We start from the raw sequence: 21,574 nt of genomic DNA, 5'->3' as shown, positions 1-21,574 counted from the left end.
TATAGGAATGGATACTGTAGTTGATCCTTAAGTCTTTTTAATTTCTCAATTCGAAATTAATAGCAAAATAAATGGTGGGTTGAACGTACTGCCTACGTTTTAGTGAGTATTTGAGACACCGCTTGACACTGGGTCTTCTCTAATGGAGAAATAAGAAATGACTTAAATACCCTCATCTTGTATCTCTACACAAAAATATATAGTTATGAAATTCTTTGAATTTTTTTCAAAATTTTGTAAAATTCACTCAATACTAGGCGAATGAATCCACCACTCGACAAATCAATTAGTAATTTATTGATTAATCTTGGAATATGGTAAAAATTTTATCGTTCCAAAAAAATGTATTTTCTTCAACATTTAAATCTCAAGAAAAAAGATAGGATTTTTATGGAATCAAAGATGATGGATCTTGGTGAGAAACCTAAAAACACTATTGGTATATTTTTTAAAAAAAATTGTTGACTTTTTAGGAAACATCATGAATATATCCAAAATTGAGTCCTTACCCAATAAATATTGTACCCCATTTTGCTAATATGCAAAAAAAAAAAAAAACCTTTATTTTTCTTCTTGATCATCGTCAACTCCTATGGTAAATTATGTTTAATTTACTCAACCTCATCTTCGATCCATTGTTTTAAATTCCCCCCCCCCCCCCCCCCCCAAAAAAAAAAAAAAAAGAAATCCTATCTTTCTATTGATGCTTGAAGATTGAAGTAGATAAAGTATTAAATAGTAAAATTTGTTATCTTAAGAAAAATCAAGGGTTTTTATTATAGGTAGAAGACAAGGGTATTTAGATTATTTTTCAATAATCTATTTGAAAACATTGAGGTCATCAATTTGAAAAGATAGGGTTATATCAAATATTCAACCAAAGTGGATGAGTGTGTTTAAATCTGGTGCAAATCTTTTGTATTACTTTTTTTTTTCTCTTGTAGTTCATGTACTATCTTTACACGGTTGAGAGGGCGCTACACAAAAAAGACAACAAAATCCCATCGTTTAAAATTGAGAGTTCAGTGATTGTTCATTTTTATAGTCTTAGATCTACTTAAAATAATTTTGTTTTTAATGTATGATCTACATCATAATCCTTAGATGGCTAAGGTGATGGATTTTTTCAAGGTGGTTCTCTCTTGACCATTGAGTGAGCACTATAGGAGAAAAGTTCTACAAAGGATCCACTCATGAGAGTTCGGACTTAGGACATTGATCTTGATCTTATAGAGAAAGACTATGCTCATTATTGCGGTCCAATTCAATTCATCCTATTCGGATATATTTTTTGTATTTATATCATATTCTTACTCCCACTTGTAATGCCTATAAGACAGTGGCATTTAATCCAATTAGGTAGTGACTTGTCAATTCCTTGGAGTCTGCTTACATAATTCAAATCTAACAGTAATTAAATAAATAGCAGATTTCAAGTTGAAAGATTTGACTATTATTTAATTGTTATTTTATATATAAAAAAAAATTATAATAATAATCATTTGAGATATAAAAGATAGAACTAGAAATGAATACATTTGAGAAAATGTAGGAATAATTTTAATATATGATAAATTAAGAAAATGTTGAATGAAATAATTTTAGCATGTTCAACAATTTAGAAGAAATATTCAAATTGATGGTTCTAAAAGAACAACAAAAAGACCCCAAAGAATAAGGATGTGAAGATAGTAAACAGATATGAACTCAATTTCAATAATCAAAGCCTTGGCTCTATAATCCAACACAGTGAAATAGAGAAACATGATTTGTTTAATTGGTTGTAAACTTTGGAACAAGGCTTTCTTGTTGTTAATGTTGAGAATAACTTAACATATGACTATCCCTATCCAAAATTCATCCATATGATTTCATAAATAGGTGTTAAAAAAAATTAATATCAAGTTTTACTCTTATATGGGCTTAGGTTTAGGTAAGACACAAACTCAACTCTTTATAAAAAAAACCTAAGTTTGATCCAGCCAAAACCAAACAGTTAATAGGCTCTAGTTGTCTCAATAGTTTTGAAGGTTCTTATATAAATGCTAGATTGAAAGTGAATGCATCTAAAAAATTGCAACAATAATTAATGAATGGGATCTAGGATTTGAAAGAGAGAGAGAGAGACTAACACTTTGTTTTGATTGAGAGAAGAGAAACTCAATTTCTCTCTACCATGTTTGGATTGATAGGAGAGAAATTGGGACAATTTTAGAATTTTAAATTATCTTTAAAGAGATCTAAGGGTAAGTTGGAATTAAAAATATTTTAAAAGGATTTCTCTCCATTTCTCTCCTCTCTACCTTTTTTTTTTTTTTTTTGTCTATTATCTTCTCTCCAATTCTTTTCTCTTATCTTCCTACTTAACAAACTAAATAAGATAAATGGAAAGAAATTTATTTATTTTCTCTTCTCTTTTCTTATCTCCATTTCTCTCAATCCAAACACTGGGTATTTATGTACTTTGCTTTTATTTATTTTTTCACTTGTTTTAAAGAAGGGAATCTAAGGTCCAATAATTCATGGTGAGATATTAGCAAGCTTCACAATATTTTTCTTTTCTTCCAAAAACATACAGTGAAATACATTTATTATTTTTATTTTTTAGTGTGAAAAGCAAAAGTGTATTTAACATTGTACCATCATTTTGATAAATATCAAATAATCTTAGAAAAATTATTTAGATTATACCCTTGCATAATACCAAACAAATACATCTTAACCTTTGCAAAAAGACTTAAATAAATACATTTAGGACAAAAAAGAAAGATGTTGAATGTCACTAATGTCCCATAATTCTTTGTTGCTTGATAAGATTCCCCTCTAACTAATTAAGTAAATGATCTAAATGTCACATGTAAACAAAGACACCTTTGCAGTTGCATATTAATGACAGAGCCCTTATCTTCAACTTGAAACCTAATCTTCAACCTCAAGATTCTTCTACCTCCTTCAACCTTGAAATCACATGAAGGAGTCTGAGACGTTTGGCCAAGTAAAAAAAACTAAATTTTTGTGAAAAAAATCTTAAAACTTTAAGTAAGAGATTGAAGATGATGAATTCAAGAAGTGATTGATTTGCCTTGAGGTTGGTGGAATTTTTTTGGCAAAAAATAAAGGACTTTTGAGTATAATTTGAAGAAAAGGGCATTTAGGTCATTTCATATTAATTAAGGGTGTGTTTGAAAATATAGAAGAAATTTGGGAGGAGATATATATATAAATTATCCTATAAATAATTTAAGTGGATGATATGGTTTAGAGAAAACTAGTGGTGTCACACACGTTGATGTGATATGTATACGGATCAAAAGTCTTTTCAGTGTGAATACACGTGTTATCTGTTTCTGACTGAACTCTAGTTTTAACCTAAGACGTACTCACTCGTTCAGTTACTTTCTTTAACCGTGTGGACATCGCACGTGTGAAGAGTCGCTCTCATATAGGGTGTCATGTTTTGGGTTCGACTAATGAATTTCGGACTCGGGTTTTTTATTCGATCTGTACTCGGCTGACGTGGGAACGGCACAGATCCATAGATCTTTATACTATGACCCAGATCTGACCCGATCTGTTTAAAGCTGCATTCAATCTAAAACCAATCAAAGAAAGATGGTAAAAATTAACATGAATCATATCAATAAATACTAACAACCATGAATTTAATAATTTATTGATTAATCTTGAAATATGGTAAAATTTTTAACATGAATCCGATCTGCTTAAAACTTCATTCAATCTAAATTCTAAAACCAATCTGATCCAGGGATTTGAGAGAATTCTAGGGTTTCATTTTTAATCGATTGAGTTTCATCTATCATCGTTTCACAAAGATCCTCTATCATTTTCTCATCTTCTTTCTTTAATTCAGAGGGAGAGAGAGTAATAAAGATAGACGAATGTTGATATATATATATATTTTAATTCTTTAATAGAGAGGAGATGAGGGGTTTTGTATATATTAAGAAATGATTTAGATCGGATTTTAATCAGATTGAGGTTGATCTAAATCCGATTTAAAAATTTATCGGATCTCTATTTTTCAATCCAAATCTGTTTCAAATATTCAAAACCTTGATCCAAACCCTATTTTTTCGGATTTGATCATATACTAGGATCATTTATGTTTTACATATCAATTCTAATACTTAAAGTAATTAAGTTACTATGTAATGAATAACACAAAATCTAACAGGAAAAACAAGAAATCAAATGATTTGATAAAATTTGTATTTTTTTTTTTTTATCTTAATCACATATCTCTAAGATAAATTACAACTGTTGGATTCGTATTTCAAAGATAGAGATTTTTTGTTTTATTATGCGGCACCTGTTGGATTCGATTTCATACCTTTCGATACAAGAATTATGCACCTAAAGTAGTATATAAATTGAATTAGAAAAATATTATAAAAGTAAATTAAATTAATTATTAGTTTTCTATAAAGATATATTTTATCAGGATTTATAATAAGAAAAATTATTTATTTCAATTTATATATACCATCTTTGTACTTTAGTGAAATGCAGGGTTGAAAGATGGAAAATGACGTGTTTTGTATTATAAAAAATTAATCTTTTAAAATATGTTTATTTGTTTTATAACCAAATTTAAATTATTAAGTAAAAATAATAACAATAGGTATTCTTTATTCAATAAAACACACATTCAATTTTAAAATATTCTCAATTATTAAGTACATTTTTTTTTTTAATAATGAATAGTTGTAAAAATTAGTCGCATTCTTAGAATATTTTAATGTGCATGATACAACCAATTTAATCACGATTGGGATCCGTAGACTAATGAAAACTAAACTCATATATTTAGACACAATCCAAAACATGTATATGTGAGATCCAATGGTTGACTCCTCATACATTTTTAAGATTATCGATTAATTGGGTATCCATTTATGAATGACATTTTGCTCACAACCCATGAATTTAAAAAAAAATATTTATTTCACTATTGAATTTTAATTTTAAATTTGGGTGCTCAGTAGTCATCCAAGTTTGATACCTTGGATTAAGTGTGAAAAGCTTTTATTTTTTACCATTAGTTCTTTAATGAAATCTTGAAGGTGGTTGTGTGATTGCTAGTATGATAATCTATTTGGGCTCCACGAGCCCTTTTAAAATTTAGAATCTTAAAATTAAAATTTGTGGGTAGTGGATTTACGGGTAGGAGAGAGAAAATTTCCCTTTATTGCTTACATCAACATCATATGTCAATCGGTTATTGGGTTGTGAGCAAAAAAATCACTCAGTTCATTTACACCCTAACTAGGAGAACAAATACGACAAGACCCACACTAAAAAAAAAAAGTGGAACCCATAAATTGTATGTCCGATGACAAAATATTTTCCCACTAAGGTAAGAAAATTATTTCCTCAGAGAAATGATTCTTTTTCAAGAAAACGTGTGCCATCATACAATTGATACACTTACAAATCAAATCACATTTTTTCACCTTATTAGATTACTTTCTTTTTGGGTGCGTCTATTCCCACACACCAAAGTGGCTAATTGTATCAACTTACTTGCGATACCCACCTTAACTTTAAAATATCTATCTACACATACCTAATAAATAAATGTACTTTAATCTAAATTATTTATTTCACCTATCTAAAAGAATCAAATTATTTTTCTTCTTCTTTCTTTCTCTCTCTCTTTCATTTTCTTTTTCTCCTTTGCATTTAGAAAATTTTCAATGAGGGTTTTAAGTTTTGATCTTACTTATTTTTCTTATCCTAGCACTGTCAATCGATTCAAAGCCGTTCACATGAGAAAATTCTATTTAGTAGGTACATACTAAATCGATTTTGTAATATTTGGTATGTACCTACTGAATTTGTTTGGCAATATTCAGTGGGTACCTACTGAATTTGCTAAAATGAATTTGTTCTAAATCTACTAAATAAAATCTATCAAAAAATCTTTAATTCAAAATTGTCGTTTTGAGATTTTAATAGTAGTATTTCATCTTTCTTGATGATTAAATGTAGAATGGTAAAATAAAAAAAAATTAAATAAAATAGACAAGTAGAAAAAAAAAAAATCCTAAAATCTAATCTCCATTGATTCATCCTCTCAAAAGTTAAAAAAGAGAAAGAGAAGAAGAAGAAGTGGATTTTAGATTTTTTATTTAGTAAGTGATGATGTGTGCAATAAGTCAAAATAAAAAGGTAAAATGATAATTTATTTTTATTTTATACAAGTCAGTTAAGTGAGTGCAATTGACCATCTTGATGCGATGCATGTAAATAAACCAAATCTTTCTAGAGAAAAACAACTCATGAAACAGCCACAATCATGGAGTATTTGATTTTCCAAAACCTGATGTTTTATGTGGGACCCAGCAAATCAGGAGGATTTCGGCTGTAGGCTTTGTACCCCACCATCGAGTTCTTTCTTCAATTACGGGTCAAACAAGATTTTCATTGGTAGATCTTTTAAGGTGACAAAAAATCTAAAGGATTTTGGGAAATGGTACCCTTCAAACTTTTTGGAAATTTGTAATAACTGTGATGATTATTAAAATAAAGTGACTTAAGTGATATTAAGATTTCAAGTTTCGGTTTACGGCTGATTTAATATCAGAAGGCCTGGCCCCTAAAGAATATCCTCCCATCTCTGTTACTCTTTATCCTCTTTATATCAAGTGTTTTTATTTTATTTATTATTATTATTATTTATTTTTTCTTTCTCTTTTTTATATGGGTAAGCTGGACTTGAACCCATGACCTCAAAAGAAGCTTTGTAACGTATCAAACTAACTGAGCTATGGGTCTAAGCCCATTATACTTGATGAATCTTGAAGATGGGAGTATGCAAAATGTGCCCCCATGACGGGATCTGAGATGACTCGTTACCAAAACGAGCAATGGGCTGAGTTAGTACAGCCTCTGATGTCCGACGACGCACGGCGGGAGGAACTTGAAGCTCGCCTATTTCCTCACTTATTTGGAGACGCCAATGCACTTGTTGCCGTTAATAAAATTATCGATAAACAGATCAACATAGAGAAAAAGATAGAAAGCGCTCTACTACAAGAGGGATATAGTGGGGAAATCGTGTTTGCAAATAGACACAAGATACGGGGATATACGCTTTACCCGCGTGGACGGCCCGTTAAGGAAAGCACCTTAGACACATATTTAACACAATGTGCAACAGATTTAAGTCCCATAGGGATATTATTTTTAAGACTAATGATAAACTGGCGCTCTCCGATGTGGTATATGAACAGAATCATAAATCTTTTTCCTTGTGTATCCGGAAGAAAATAAGAGTATACAAGGAGCGTCAGTTTATTGCGACTCCATTTTTAATATGTACCTTGTCTAAAAATAAAGAATACGCTGATTGGATTGTTTTAAAGTAGCAAATTCACTACTTTACTTGTTTTGTTTCAAAGTAGCAAGTTTATCGCTTTGAAAATCGTCTAATTCGTTGCTTGGATTTGGAAGCAATGAACTCGCCACTTTGAAACCAAAGAATTGCAGTGAATTTGCAACTTTGACATCCAAAGTAACAACAAATTGATCATTTTGAAATCTATGATTATTATCAGTAGAGAACCAAAACAGTCTAGAGCAAGTAGAAGAGGAGAAATAGAGAAGTTTGGGGAGAGGGAGAGCCGGAACAATAGATTAATCATAGGGTTCGGCCCCTCCTTATATATATATATTAAAAACCAATAAATAAAATAGTATGTGAGACCCCCCCCATTACATAAAAAGGCCCATAGGGGCTGTCAGAATATAACATAACTGTCAATGAAATCACTACTGGTTCACTGACTTTTGTGCTTCATCATGGAAGTTTTTGTTCGGTATTCTCTATTGGAAATCCCAGATAAGGTAAGAAAGATGATCTTGTGAGGGAAGGTTTAATTTTTTTGAAAGATGAGGGAAGGTGTAATTAATTGTAAGGGTATTTTGGGTATGTAATCAACCCAAGATTAGGGGTTTAGCAAGAAACCCTACCCATCTTAGATATCTATTTAATTACATGTCGGTGTGTGATCATGAAAAGTTGGCATGGCAATACAAGTTCTTAGGAAAATAAACTGTCCAACAATATAACAGCAACATGTGTCATCACAAGGTGATGAATTCATTCATATATACCCTAATTAGGATATCCAAGTTAAATAGAAAATCCCAACCTGCCCTGGTAATTGATAAATTTAATATAAAAAGATTATAGCACAATCCTAACCATAACCACAGATCTAAGTATGAATCAAATCCATTATCCATAACATAACCACCAAAAAGTGAGTCATGCATTAATTTCGACCTTAAATGATGAGGTCGCATTAATCATGGAAAACATCAATGCCCACTAGTAATGGCTCAGAACTGAGTTTATAAGTAAAAGTGGGTACAAAGGTATGGTATTTGAATCTAACTTACCCAACTTAAGACTGTCGTAACTGAATCTACCAACACGATATCCAAAAACTAGAAGATATTATCAATAGTTCAAGACATGGACCAAGAAATCCAAATTTTTGGCTTCACATTATGTTTATTAGCAGTTCGAGTTTTCAACCTATCTTTGTCCATTGCAACTTGAGTTCCTTCAATAAAAAAGAGAGTATGGCTTCAAACCTAGCCCATAGAATTTTAACATCTAACTCAGTAAAAAACAAATGGATGTTTTTAATCTGGAATTTAGGGATTTAATGAACGGCGTGGGATGTCTAGATGATTTGATTTGATTTGATTGGAAGTCAAACTTTTGTCCACTCTCACCAAGAAAACCAGGAGTAGTGATGACCACAGTATCAAGGTAAGGGTAGTGGTAGACTCATAGTAGCCACTAGGTGGTATGGGTCTCCCCCACTCCGAAAATCGACTAAGCCCGACCTAACCTGATTGGTTGGTATAGGGTTGACCAACTTAGGCCTCTCAAACCATATGAACTCTTGATAATCAAGTATAAATTACACTCAACATCCAGATAAGAAAGATAAAAAAATTGAAGTATTTCATGATATATACTGAAGATATGTTTATTAGAGAGACAATGCTAAAGAGACGCAAATACATAAAGAAAAATTAACAAGTGAGGGTTGTCTATTCTGACCAGAGAAAAATTATGCAATACTGGACATCTGGGTGTCAGGCAGGCTTGATCTAGAAAGGCCAGGATTTTTTATCTTCAGCTCCTGATTCACCCAACCATGTCTGATGCACATGCACCCAAGAAAACCCCTTCGATGCCGCCCCCTGTGGAAACCACAAATCAATCATCTTGAAAAAATGAACTACATCCATATTGGGATGCAAAGCTCGAAGATTTAAATCTTACCTTTGAACTTAGTATAACCGTGGCAAGGCAACATTTAGATCCTTCATCTACAAAATGAGTTTCAAAAGAATCGTCAGGGATGGGAACTAAAAGCATATCTCAAAGCATTATAGGAGCAACACCATGGTTTCAAATTTCTGTTTGAAGTCTCGTCTCTTCTATGGACGAGATTGAGTTGTCTCGGACGAGACAAACCATGTAACTTGGTTTATAATTATTTATTAATATATATATTTACATGAATATTTATAATTTTTGTATAAAATAAGGTAAGATTAGATAGATGTTTTATTATAAAATCATATTTTATTTAGATAATGAATGTTTAAATTCTTAAAGAAATTTAATTATTTTTACTAAAATATACAAAATTCCAGTTGACTTGGCGAGTTTTACTGACTTGGACAATATTTTCAAAATATCATCCAAGTCAACTCGTTTGTCTCAAAATATCATCCGAGTCAACTCGTTTGTCTCGCAAGATTCTGCAGATGTGAGATGCCATGTCTATCTGTCTCGTTCATGGACGATACTGAGATGACTCAGGCAAGTCATCTTGGTCTCAAACAAGATTTTAATACCATGAGTTACATCATACCATTCTTGAACCAGCAAAACATTTGATCAAATGGCTTGAGAGGTATTGGACGTTTACTTATCATAGTTATAAGATAATAACTTATATTTAGATAAGCAATGTAGATTTTATTAAACGATAAAATGTACAAAACTAGTTTTCAATTTTTAAACTTTGCTAGTTAGATAAAGATCTTACCAGATAATTCCCATTTATCAAACTTCACTAGCCATGTGTCTGATCCAATTAGTGTAGAAGAAACTCGATCCACATATATCTGGAATTGTTTTCCTTGCTTATCTCCATAACACTTTAGCATTGCATCGATGCAGTCATGAATAGGGCGCTCAACTCCAGAAGGATGAACAAAGATTCCAGACGGAAACTGTCAAAATAAATTAAGCAATTTAAAGTCCGTAACTTGCAAGAATAGAACAAAAACAGCAAAATTCAAAAGAAAACTCATTGTCAAACCAGGGTCTAGAAAATCGATGGGGTAAACAAAACACTAGTTGTTGAATGCAATTCAATTAGACTTGGTCTGCTTTATGGGGATAACAATGTTTTATTAAATCAACTTAAAAAACATTATTCAGATATAAGATTAAATTCTATTTCAAACAACTCAATCTTAATATATATATGAGTGCTGATTTTGTAACTCAACCTGACAGGGTAACTCAAAAACTCACTGACCTGGCAGGTGCAAGAACTGTAGATTTTTTCCCTCAGGATACACAACCGCACATGTTTTAAGGGGATGTGCAGTTGTGTATCCCAGGGAAAAAAAATCTATGGTCCTTGCAGGGTATACAACATTGAGTTTTTATGTCACCATGTCAGGTTGAGTTACAAAATCATTACACTATATATATAGCGTTCAACCTCCAACGTTTTGCCTTATATGGGTTAGAAGTTTCAGAATGGACTGATTTTTTGTGAGGATGATCTCCTTGCCATAGAGATCATCCTCACATAAAAACAGACCATTCTGAAATGTTTAACCCATATAGGAACTAGGAAGAAACATGATGGCATAGTGTTTGGCACGATGTTTGGCCCTTGAACGATCCCCTATATATACATATATTAAAAAATATATATAAGAAAGAAAAAAAACCAAATATTGGACATACGCAGACAGCTTTCAAATTCTGCAAATACTGTTCAGACTTCTCGACTTCTGCACGACGCCATCTTTCATAGAACAAATAAAACTTCACCACTTCATGACCAGGATGGGCATTTTCTATCTTGCACTCCGAAAAGTCCTTAACATCTCTTGGAGATGGCTCGGGACCTAACCTAAAATGACCAATGGCTTGAATGATCCCAGATGCACACCTCTCAGTTGCATGGATTATTTTAGGGTTGTTTTTGGCATTTTCTGAATGCCACTTCAATAGTTCCTCCTGGGCATTGCTGACCTGCACATCACCAAGCAGAGAAGCAACAAAGAAGTTATGCCCAACTGTTTATAACTGTAATTAAAAAAGGAAACTGCTATTGGCATCCCCAATTTTTTACTTATTACAACCCAATTTCTTAAATTCTTTATCATAAGCAGCCCCCCCCCCCCCAAAAAAAAATAATAATAATAATAAAAAATAAATAAAATAAAATAAAAGAAATTAAAGATTAAACACTCTTTAAACATTACAAAGGTTTGGCTCAAATTATAATCTCAACATTACAAAATATAAAACACTCGTTCAAACAATTTCAGTAGTTGTTTACAATTATGATTAGGCTCATATAAAATCCTAAACCCCAAAAATAGAAATCTAGCATAAAAAAGAGAGCTTCTATTGGCATCCTCAAGTTTTACTTATTCTCAACCATTCACTTATGTTCTTTATTTTGAATTGAGGCGTAATAAGTAAAAGTTGGGGTACCAATAGCAGTTCTATTAAACAAAAGAGTGCTTAAGGGAGAACTCAGTAAAAGCTGTTGTAGCTACTAACCATGACACCATATACTTCTGGAATGCTGAACAGCTCGGCATCATTGCCAGAGTCACCACAAACAAGAGTATTATTGGGTCGTTTTCCATCAACCTTAAACTTCTCAAGCAAATATGCCAGAGCCTGTCCTTTGCCAGCACGTTGTGGTAAAATGTCCAGATCCATCCCTCCACTGTAGATTAGTTTTACGTCTAACTGGCAGACAACAAAGTGAACAAGAAAAATGTTGTTATATAAGCAAACACAATCGATATCTTAACAAACAAACAAAATATTTTCCAAAAAAATTACGTCCATATTCAATGAAATGGATAAAATGCATTTAAGACCATGTGTTTAATCTTACCCCACGTTTTTCCAGACGTTCTGAAAGAGCTTTCATCACCTCCTCAGCCTTACCCTTCTCTACATAAAAGCTAACCTTATGTGGCCGCTGCTCTGTTTCCGACTGCATTCACCTCACAAATGCCAATTGTTTTTAGACTCCAAATACAAACAAAATTGAAACCCATATACTTTATACGGTTTATCATTCCAGTTTCTTTTCCTTTCTTTCCTTTTTTTAGAGACTTCTGTTGCCACACCAACTGTTACTAATGGCACCCCTATATGTGTGCTAATTCTTTGGTAATTTACGTATGAAATGGTGTGACATTAGCAAAAGTTGGTGCGTCAATAGAATCTTTTTATTTTATTTTTTATTTGATTAGTCTAATGCCAGTTTCTTTCAACGGGAAATGCCAGATAACAACGAGCAAACGGATAGGTACAAACCAAACCTGAAAAGTCAATTCGGAAAACTTGGATGTTTCCTCGGTAACAATGTTTCTGTCCCATTTCTGATTCAGAATCTGTTCCCAACCATCATCAGCCACCATTGCTTCACCGTATGTGATCTCTGTTCCCACAGACATTATAGTTATATCTGGGGTTAACATCGGTTTCTCTTTCCTCAACTGTTGGTAAAGTATACGCGAACGTCCAGTTGAGAAAACTAGCAGAGACTTGTGACGATAATAGGCTTCCCATAAGGCGTTAAACCTAAGCAGTGACAGGTTTTCCAGATCATGATGATCCACCTGAAAATACAAACCATCTAGTCTGATAAAGGTCACTGACTAGGAGAACAATGTAAGAAGTCACAAGTAGAAGAAACAATCCCTACCATTGTATGGTCAAGATCTGAAACAATCATAAGATATGCGGGACCATTGAATCTATCCATGAGAATTCAGTAACCACTCTAAACCCTGTAAATTGGCAAGAATTCTGATAATTAACAAGGAATATTCACATTCAAAAAAAATATGGGCCTAGACCCAGAACCCAGTTGGTTTGACACATTGCAAAGCAACATTGGGGTCGTGGGTTCAAGTCCAGCTTACTCATAAAAAAATAAAAATAAAAATCAAACTCAGATAGTCCAAAACATGCTGCGTACACGCATTGAATTGATATAGAAATCCAAAAACCTCAAGTGAAACATTTGGCTAATCTTGGTTATATAAATTATACACCTCTAATGCAAATGTTTAACCCACAACAATAACCAGTGCTTTAGAATGTAGAGGCATGGTGCAAGGTGTCAAGACCTTAAAATGCATGAAGCGCAAGCCTAAATATCCTACCATATATTTGGATAGAACTGATAATAAATGAATGAGAAATAGAAGGCATAACTCTGATATCAAATGAAATGACGCTCAATAAAATAGATAACTGCATTGAGGGATTCACTTCCAGGCGCATCTCAAACACATGATGTGTACTACTCTTGCTCTCATTTTCTTGCTTAGGGGCTAGTTCTAATAAATGAATGAGAAATAATAAGTCTGAAATCATAAGAAATGCCGCTCAATAAAATAGATATGTGCATTGAGGTATTCACTTCAAGGTACATCTCAAACACATGAGGTGTTCCTCATTATTGAAGGAATACCCATATTGGGTTGGAACACACTTCAAGACCTTTTCTTTATGCCTGGCCTCGGGGAATGCCTCGAGATTTCTCATGTTTTTTAAACACCGTTTATAAAATAATCATCTTCAACACTTTTATTAGGATAAGATTAAGAAGAAATAACTTTCAAGTACGTCATATATCCCAGCTACTTATGAAGTAGTTTCTTACGTAGTTCATTTCCTACTGAGTTTTCTAGAATATATATGAGTCGTATATTTCACACAAAAAAATACCAACAAAAAGGGTTGTTTTGAGTTCTCATTTTCCCCACATTTACATGCACCTTTGCAATAAAATTCTTAAAACAACAAAGAGCCCATTTGACTCTCCCTGCACCTTTGCAACCAACCTCTCAACCTTAGAACTCCCTATATTTCGATCTGAAATCTCTCTCTTTTGATTCAGATCTCCCTCTCTGCCACAAAGACTCACATATGCACACACTGTCTATTTCTATAATTCAGGCATGCAATATCCAAGAAAAAGAATGATTATTTTTATAATGTTGCAATTTAAAAAATAATAATAATAATAATCACAATTCTTGCCACACGGTTTGCATTTTTTTACTAGACCAAACCCGACATATCAAGACACCATTGCACAAAACAGACATTTTGAAGCATCCAAAACAAAACTTATGTTGAAACAATTTTTTTAATCACTGATGTAAATATCTTGAAAGAACCATACTAACAACAAAGTAGAAGCATATGTTAGTCAGTAGTTGTTATAGGCAAGGTTTGAAATCTTGTACCAAAACAATGTTTTGATCAGAAGAAAAACTCAAAACGCTCTGACCGAAACACCTACTGCATGAATAATAGCCATAAAAAAAAAATTACAACAATTACATACGAACCTGAGGTCATCAAAAGTCAGGAAGAGTGCCCAAACTTGATAGCTATAAGAAGATTAAAGCCAACAAAGGCAAATGTGATACTTTCAAATGGATCGAATCACCGTGAAAAATTAATAGAAAGTTTTAACCAAATAATGCAATAAAAAATAATGAAAAATAAATGAAGTGTTCAGCATATTTAGAACTGAAATTAGAAGAGGAAAATGTCTAAATCAAGATAATAATGTATCCGAGAAGCTAGCAGGGGAAATGACTTCGCAATTTTCATGTAAATATAGAAGCGCATGCAACAATTTAACTAAAATCTTCATAAAATGAACACAAAATTAGCTTATAAATGAAGTGTACGAAGAACTCGATGAACCCTAAATAGAAAATAGAGATCAAAACTGCAATAAAAGAATGAAATCAGATCATTTAAAAAAATGAGAATTTGTAAAGCAATTACCTGATGGTTCAATCAAACCAAACTAAATTTCGAAAATCACCTGCAAATTTGCGATAAATCCTAGAAAATACAAACAGTAGAAGAAATTAAGGAAAAATTAAAATTTTGATTGAGAATGAAGTTTACCAGAGAATTGTTCAGGGGAGAAATTCAAAGAATCCAAAATCGAAGAGCATAAGATCTAGGTCTTGTAATTTAAGGTTAGAGTTCCTGCTCAATCGGTCGCTCCAAAAAGAAAGAAAGTGTAACTGATCGAAGTTACTTTGGCCTCCCAATGTACAGATATACGAGAATTCGATCCAAATCCGTTGGCGCTTCTCTTTACCAAAACAACTGGTGCTCACAAAAGAAAAAAAAAAAAAAATTGGTTTTGTTGCGAAGAGGTACACACGTAGTTAACTTATTTCGCGAAGCTCGGCAGTTTATTCTGTGGGCCACACATTGCCTATCAGACTTTATATGAAAATATTAATGATTGGAAACTTAGGGTCTATTCTTTACACGAGTCAATTTCAGCTCCAGAAACTAATTTTTAGAATAAGCAGAAGGCCAGAACCTAAAAAATTACATCCAGTAGAAACTTGTTCGTTACAAAAGCACATAAACCAGAAATTGATGTTCGTTTGATAGCTTTTTATTGTTGGATTCTTATAAAATAATCAGAATACCCTTAATATTGATAATATATGTAGAATGCACAAAAAATGAGCAGAATACCTTAATAAATATATAATTATACTAAATATATATAAATATAATAAATTTATATTAAAAATTATAAAAATAATTATTTTCAATTTAAATAAATTTATAAATTTTATAATTCTATCGAAATTTCGACAGCATCTCCTCTTAAAAATAAACATATGATAAAGAAAATACCTACATAATACATAATCCAACATCCACAAAAAAATGAATGATATTTTGATAATAAAGTAGTGATGATGAATTACTTTTGATATTGGTAGTAAAGATGAAAGTTTTGTTTTTTAAGATTAAGTTTGATTGAAAATTTGATTAAAGATGAAGGGTATTTTGATAAAGATAAAAGGTATTTTAGTAATTCCCTTTTATTTTTTAAGGTTAAGTTTAGTTAGAAATTTAATTAAAGATGAAGAGTATTTTAATAATTGGTAAAGATGAAGGGTATTTTGGTAATTGGAAAAGATGAAGGGTATTTTGATAAAAATGAAGGGTATTTTAGACGATGAAGGGTATTTTAGTAATCTCTTTTCATTTTTCAAGGTTAAATTTGGTTGTAAATCTAATTAAAGATGAAGAGTATTTTGGTAAGTATACTTGAGCCATTTTACGTTTTTGACTTTTTGCAAAAACCATTTGAAGAAGTCCCTTTTGAACGACTTCTTTTAGGAGTCACTTTTGGGCTTCAATTGAAATTTGCGGGAGCCAAAAAATCTCAAATGAACATCATTTATCTGATTTTTTAGCTTAAAAATAGAAAAAACAGAAAAAACAAAAAACAAAAAAAAAAAAAATTGGTTTTTGAAACCTAAAAGAACAGGGCCTTAACTTACATACCTACTTTTGTTAGGCTGCAACTTGGGCGAGCAAAACCCGAATCTGATGTGTTGAGCCCAACCTTGGATTAGGGGTGTCAATGGGTACCCATTTAACTGAAACCAAAAATCTCGATTCCGAATCCCTTTTTATTGAAATCAATTAGAATCGGGTCTAAAATGGAATCAAACCGATAGGAATCGAAACTGTTAAATTCTATCCAGTGGGTACCTAAAATCTATTTATTTGGTCATTTCTTCAATACTATGAGGGATTTATCGGATCTCCCACTCTCCTCGAGATTTTTATTACTATTGATGATTGTTCCTCAAATTATGTGTTGATTTTTCACTTTTTTTGAACTTTTTCTTTGACTAAACTTTGACTTTCCAATCATCTTCTCCATTAGTTTTACTTGAAAAGACACTGATATGTTGTTGGCCAAGAGGCCTTCAATGATCAAGTTAGAATTTGAGAAAATTATAGAGTAAGGAGAAGAGATTTAAAAGTTGTGTAGTGAAGTGTATTTTTCACTTACCTTGAGGTAGGAGAAGTCTCCCTATTTATAGAATTAACTTATTTACGTAGAGCATGTAACCTCTTCTTATGATGTCTGTCATTGATGACCCATGATGTCATTATGAACCACTTTCTCACCTTATAATGACTTAATGCATTATTATCTAGGTTCATAATGGCATTGAAGCTCCACTCTCTTGCTTTTTGTAACTAACAAAAGAAGTAACTTTTATTTTACAGTTGATTTGACTTGGTGTCTATTTAACTCCTCGAGTTGACTCAATTGTGTTATGCATTTGGAGTTTATTTTGTAGATATTTTTACTCTTCCTTTTGATGCTACTCGAGTAGCTATTAGTTATAATGTTTGATAGAGATCTTGTTTCTCTTTAAAGGATTGATCCTTGTACTATGTTAAGGGATTGACTCTTAAGGGAGGACGAACCTCCTTGAGATACGAACATGGTGAAGGGGTTGGTTCCCAAGGGGGAATTGAATCTCTTTGTGGTTGGAATCAATGAGGGGGTCGACTACAAAGGGGAAGTCGAACCTCTTGAGGTTGAACATATTAAGGAGAGGCTGAAAATCCTTGAGGTTGTAAACATTGAAGGGGTCGCCCCCCAAGGGGAGGTCGAACCTTCTTGAGATTGGGAACATTGAAGGGGTCGGCTTCTTAGGGAAGGCCGAACCTTTTTGAGGTTAGAACTATTGAAGGGGTTGACTCACAAGGGGAGACCAAACCTCCTTAGGTTGGAAACATTGAAGGGGTCGGCTCCCAAGAGGAGGCCAAACCTCCTTAAGGTTATAAACATTGAAGGAGTCGACTCTCAAGGGGAGGTCGAACCTCCTTGAGTTGTAAACATTGAAGGAATCGAGTTCCTTTGTTTGAACCGGGTGGGGTATGGGTTTGACCCATTGTATCCGTTCAATCAAGTTTGGATCGGGTTGAGATGTTATTTTCTCTAATCCCTACGATCAAATATTTTTGGTTCCTACATGCCCCCCTTTTTGGATCTTGGATATTTCCAAAATCTAAGATTCTAAGAAATTTCTATTTTGGGATTAGGGCAGATAATATCTTTGATATGGGATATTTGCTATACATATTTCCTACTAATTTTGGCAAGTAAGATTTTTGGAAACCTCTTTTTTATTAAAAAAAAAAAAAAAGACCTTATCTCCTCTCATTCTAGTCATTCTATTCTACTTTTGGGGGAGAGCTCTTGGCTTTGGGGAAGGATTAGTATTTCGGTGATTTCTCAGTTTTCCAACTCTTTAGAGACTAAATTGGTATGTTTAATTATCTTTTATTTTTTATTTTTCTTGTTTTGTTTCTTTGATCTACTATTTTCTCCCATGTCTCTCCTTAATCTATCATCTTCTGTTGAAGAAATTCACAAGCATTTTTTATTTTCTAAAGATATAATGTTTAGGAGGATTGATAATTTTGACGACCTTTCCATTGGCCCCAATGAGTGTTCCTTTTATCTTGGACTACAATATGGTCTTAAGTTTCCTCTTCCCAAGCTTATTAGGGAATCTCTTATTCTTTTTAATTTACATCTTACGAGAGTTAATGGAAACTTATTTAGGATCACCTATGGTATATCGGCCTTGAATGATATTCATAACCTTGGCTTAGGAATATAAGAATTTTTATTCCTCTACCGCTTAATGCCATCCCCTTCAGATCGCTGCAGCTACTATCTTGCTTTTAGGAGTGATTCTTTGGTTATTAACCTTCCTAATTTTGATAAGCGTTGGTTTTGTGATCAGATTGTCATATCAAGAAACTGAGTTTGATGAATTTTCTAAAGAGGGTAATCTTTTGTCTATCCCAAGATCTCTCAAATATGAAGGTTGCTTTCCCTCTGAATTTCATTTATCTTTATATCTTCTTCTTCACTTGTATAATTTATCTTTTTTTTATTTATTTATTTAGGAAATCTCTCTTTGAGTATGCAAAACCTTAGTCCTGATCGGCATTTTCTTGTTGAGCGAGCTCTTTCTTAACCTTTCCATATCTCAGAGTGATTTGCGAGTTCTCCTCTATCCTCCTTCATTTCTTAGACGTTTGCGTTTGTGTCTTTCGGATACTTCACCTGTTTTACTACTCCACTGAGACTATTCTGATAGAAGATTCTTCCTCGGATAATAATCAAGCTTCTCAAACCGAAATCATTATGTCAAGTGGCTTGCTTATTTTACCTATTATTGGTTCTTCTTCTTGCCCTACCCTTAAGAAGAAGATGAATTTTTCTTCTCAGGGGAAGGAGAAGCAGTCTAGGGGCATTCTATTCAGTCTCCTAACACTTCTATTGATCCATCTCCCATCACACTTTCGGGTGCTGCTATTGTTGACTCAACTCTTCAGATTAGCCCAATCATTGAAGCTCCGTCCCATCTTCTTCAAGTAACTTATCCCCATTCGTTTGGAGGAGGAATGATCATTTTGCCTGATAGATCTATCAAGGAAGACCAATCAGCTCTTAAAGACCTCTATGTTGCTAAATGCATTCTTGAATCTTCTTACTTGATATAGGATGAAAAAACTATTAGTGAACTAGATTCGACTTTGCTAATGAATGCTTCCTTCTTTCATTTGCTTGGGGTAGATAATTCTTTCCTTTAGTCTTTTTGATAATCCGATCTTATTTTTCTAATTTCTTCTGTTTTATTTTTGACAAAATTTTTATGACATTATCTTTATCATTGATCGTCTACCAACTACTGAGGGTGAAGTTGCTACTCTGCAATTTTAGAAGAATTATTCAAAAGTTGTTTGGACTTCTCTAGAGCATAAATATTAGGCTAGTGTTCATGAGTTGAGGGAAATGAAGAGTTATTGCAAATATCTTGAAAGACAACTATCTGACCTTAAGATAGAAAAAGAAAAAAGATATTAAGAAGAAATATGAAAGTATGTGAAAGCGCCCTCGATCCGCGGGGTGCGCGGATCCGCTTTTGACCCTTGAGGTTTGGGAGTCGCCACCTAGTTATTGTGGTCTAGGAACCAAACTGACTCTAACATGGATAAAAGGAACTAATCTACCATAAAAATCTGAATTCGGGGATCAAGTTACGGGGTTGGAAGGTGTTAGGCACCAACCCCGCCCGGCCAAAGCCGGTCTCTACTAAATTCCCAAGTAAATTACATTGCTAAAACCTAGATAAAAAAATAAATAAAAATAAAAATTTACCTTTCCGATGGCAAGGACTTGGTTCCCTCAGATCTGACAAAAAGAGCTCCTTGTACCGTGCTCCCTTGCTTCGTTCTGTTTTCGGATTTGACTTCGGATCTCCGAGGCAAGGTATCTCCTTGTTTTTGAATCTGAACTCTTCAAGTTCGTTGAGGATTTGGGGGTGTTTTTAGAAGGTTTTTGGGTGTTTTCTAGACTAAAATTGAAGGAGGGATGTTAGCTAAGGAGTTGGGACTCCAAAACTAGGGTTTATGGGGGGCTAGGAGAGCTTCTAGACCTACTTCTCCTAGGGTTTATAATTTTATACGAAAATAGGGTGTGAGCACCTCTATTTATAGATGTTTTTAGGGGTTGATTTGGATAGAGTTAGTGTTTAATTAGAGATCTTTTAATTTAGAGTTGTGTTTTAGTTTGACTTGTTTTAGGTAGAATTATGTTTTAATTAGAATTGTTTTAGGTAGAATTATTTTTAAGTTAGAACTCTATTAGATAGAGTTATTAATCAATTATAATTCTATTATGACTTTTGGTCTTATTTGATTGACTTTTAATGTTTTGACTTTAGTCTTATTGATTGACTTTTAATATCTTGACTTTAGTCTTGCTTAATTGACTTTAATTTTGACTTCAGTCTCACTTGATTGACTTTAATACCTTGACTTCAGTCTTGCTTGATTTACTTTTAATTTTTGGAGAACCCCCCTCTAAAATATCTTTAATTCTTTGGACCCCCAAATGGAGGGATCCTTAAAGAAATATCCCACGAACCCTCAACAATTTTGCCTGAGAGCCCGATTAATCGATTTTTTAGATTCAAAATTTTAAATTAATTTCATTAATGTTTTACTTTAATTATTTAATGTTTTATTTATTAATTTCGAATTTTTTAATTATGAAAATTGTGAAATTACCGTTTTGCCCCCGGAGAGGACTTTTCACGTTTCAAGTCGGTTTTTAATGTTTTAAGATATTTTAGAATCGGTTTTTTGTAAGGAATTCAATGAGAATGTTGGTTTGTGTCATTTATGAAAATTTTTATGTGAAATGATTGTGAACTTTATGAGGGACATTTTCGTAATTTTGTCAAATTCTGTTAAAATTGGTGAAATGATTTATTTGGTTCCGATTTGTTATTTTATGTGTTCGAGAGAGTTTACCTAAGCGTAAGTAGGCTCTAGGGTTGTTTTGAGGTT

The 21,574-nt window shown here is 32.8% G+C and overlaps 1 protein-coding gene across 4 annotated transcripts; it reads right to left on the bottom strand.

The window, feature by feature from the left end:
• Positions 1-8,987: 8,987 nt before the first annotated feature.
• LOC147400196 (sucrose-phosphatase 2-like) lies at positions 8,988-15,500 on the bottom strand. Of its 4 annotated transcripts, XM_086445797.1 has the most exons (10): positions 15,269-15,500; positions 15,143-15,182; positions 13,035-13,119; positions 12,649-12,948; positions 12,216-12,317; positions 11,870-12,064; positions 11,042-11,332; positions 10,104-10,290; positions 9,329-9,375; positions 8,988-9,246 (listed from the first exon to the last, which is right to left on the bottom strand). In XM_086445797.1, exons 3-10 carry the CDS (start codon positions 13,092-13,094, stop codon positions 9,154-9,156), a joined length of 1,275 nt encoding a protein of 424 aa, XP_086301923.1. In that variant the 5' UTR covers positions 13,095-13,119; positions 15,143-15,182; positions 15,269-15,500; the 3' UTR covers positions 8,988-9,153. The 4 variants fall into 4 exon arrangements, with proteins under 4 accessions (XP_086301923.1, XP_086301921.1, XP_086301924.1 ...); XM_086445795.1 differs by lacking the exon at positions 15,143-15,182; XM_086445798.1 differs by lacking the exon at positions 15,269-15,500 and having other exon boundaries at positions 15,143-15,202.
• Between the last annotated feature and the right edge of the window lie 6,074 nt (positions 15,501-21,574).

The sequence above is a fragment of the Akebia trifoliata genome, chromosome 6, assembly GCF_017979445.1.
Source record: "Akebia trifoliata isolate Shusen 1 chromosome 6, ASM1797944v1, whole genome shotgun sequence".
Lineage (NCBI taxonomy): Eukaryota > Viridiplantae > Streptophyta > Magnoliopsida > Ranunculales > Lardizabalaceae > Akebia > Akebia trifoliata.
The sequence above is the reverse complement of the archived record's forward strand: the minus strand, read 5'-3'. Positions and strand labels throughout refer to the sequence as shown.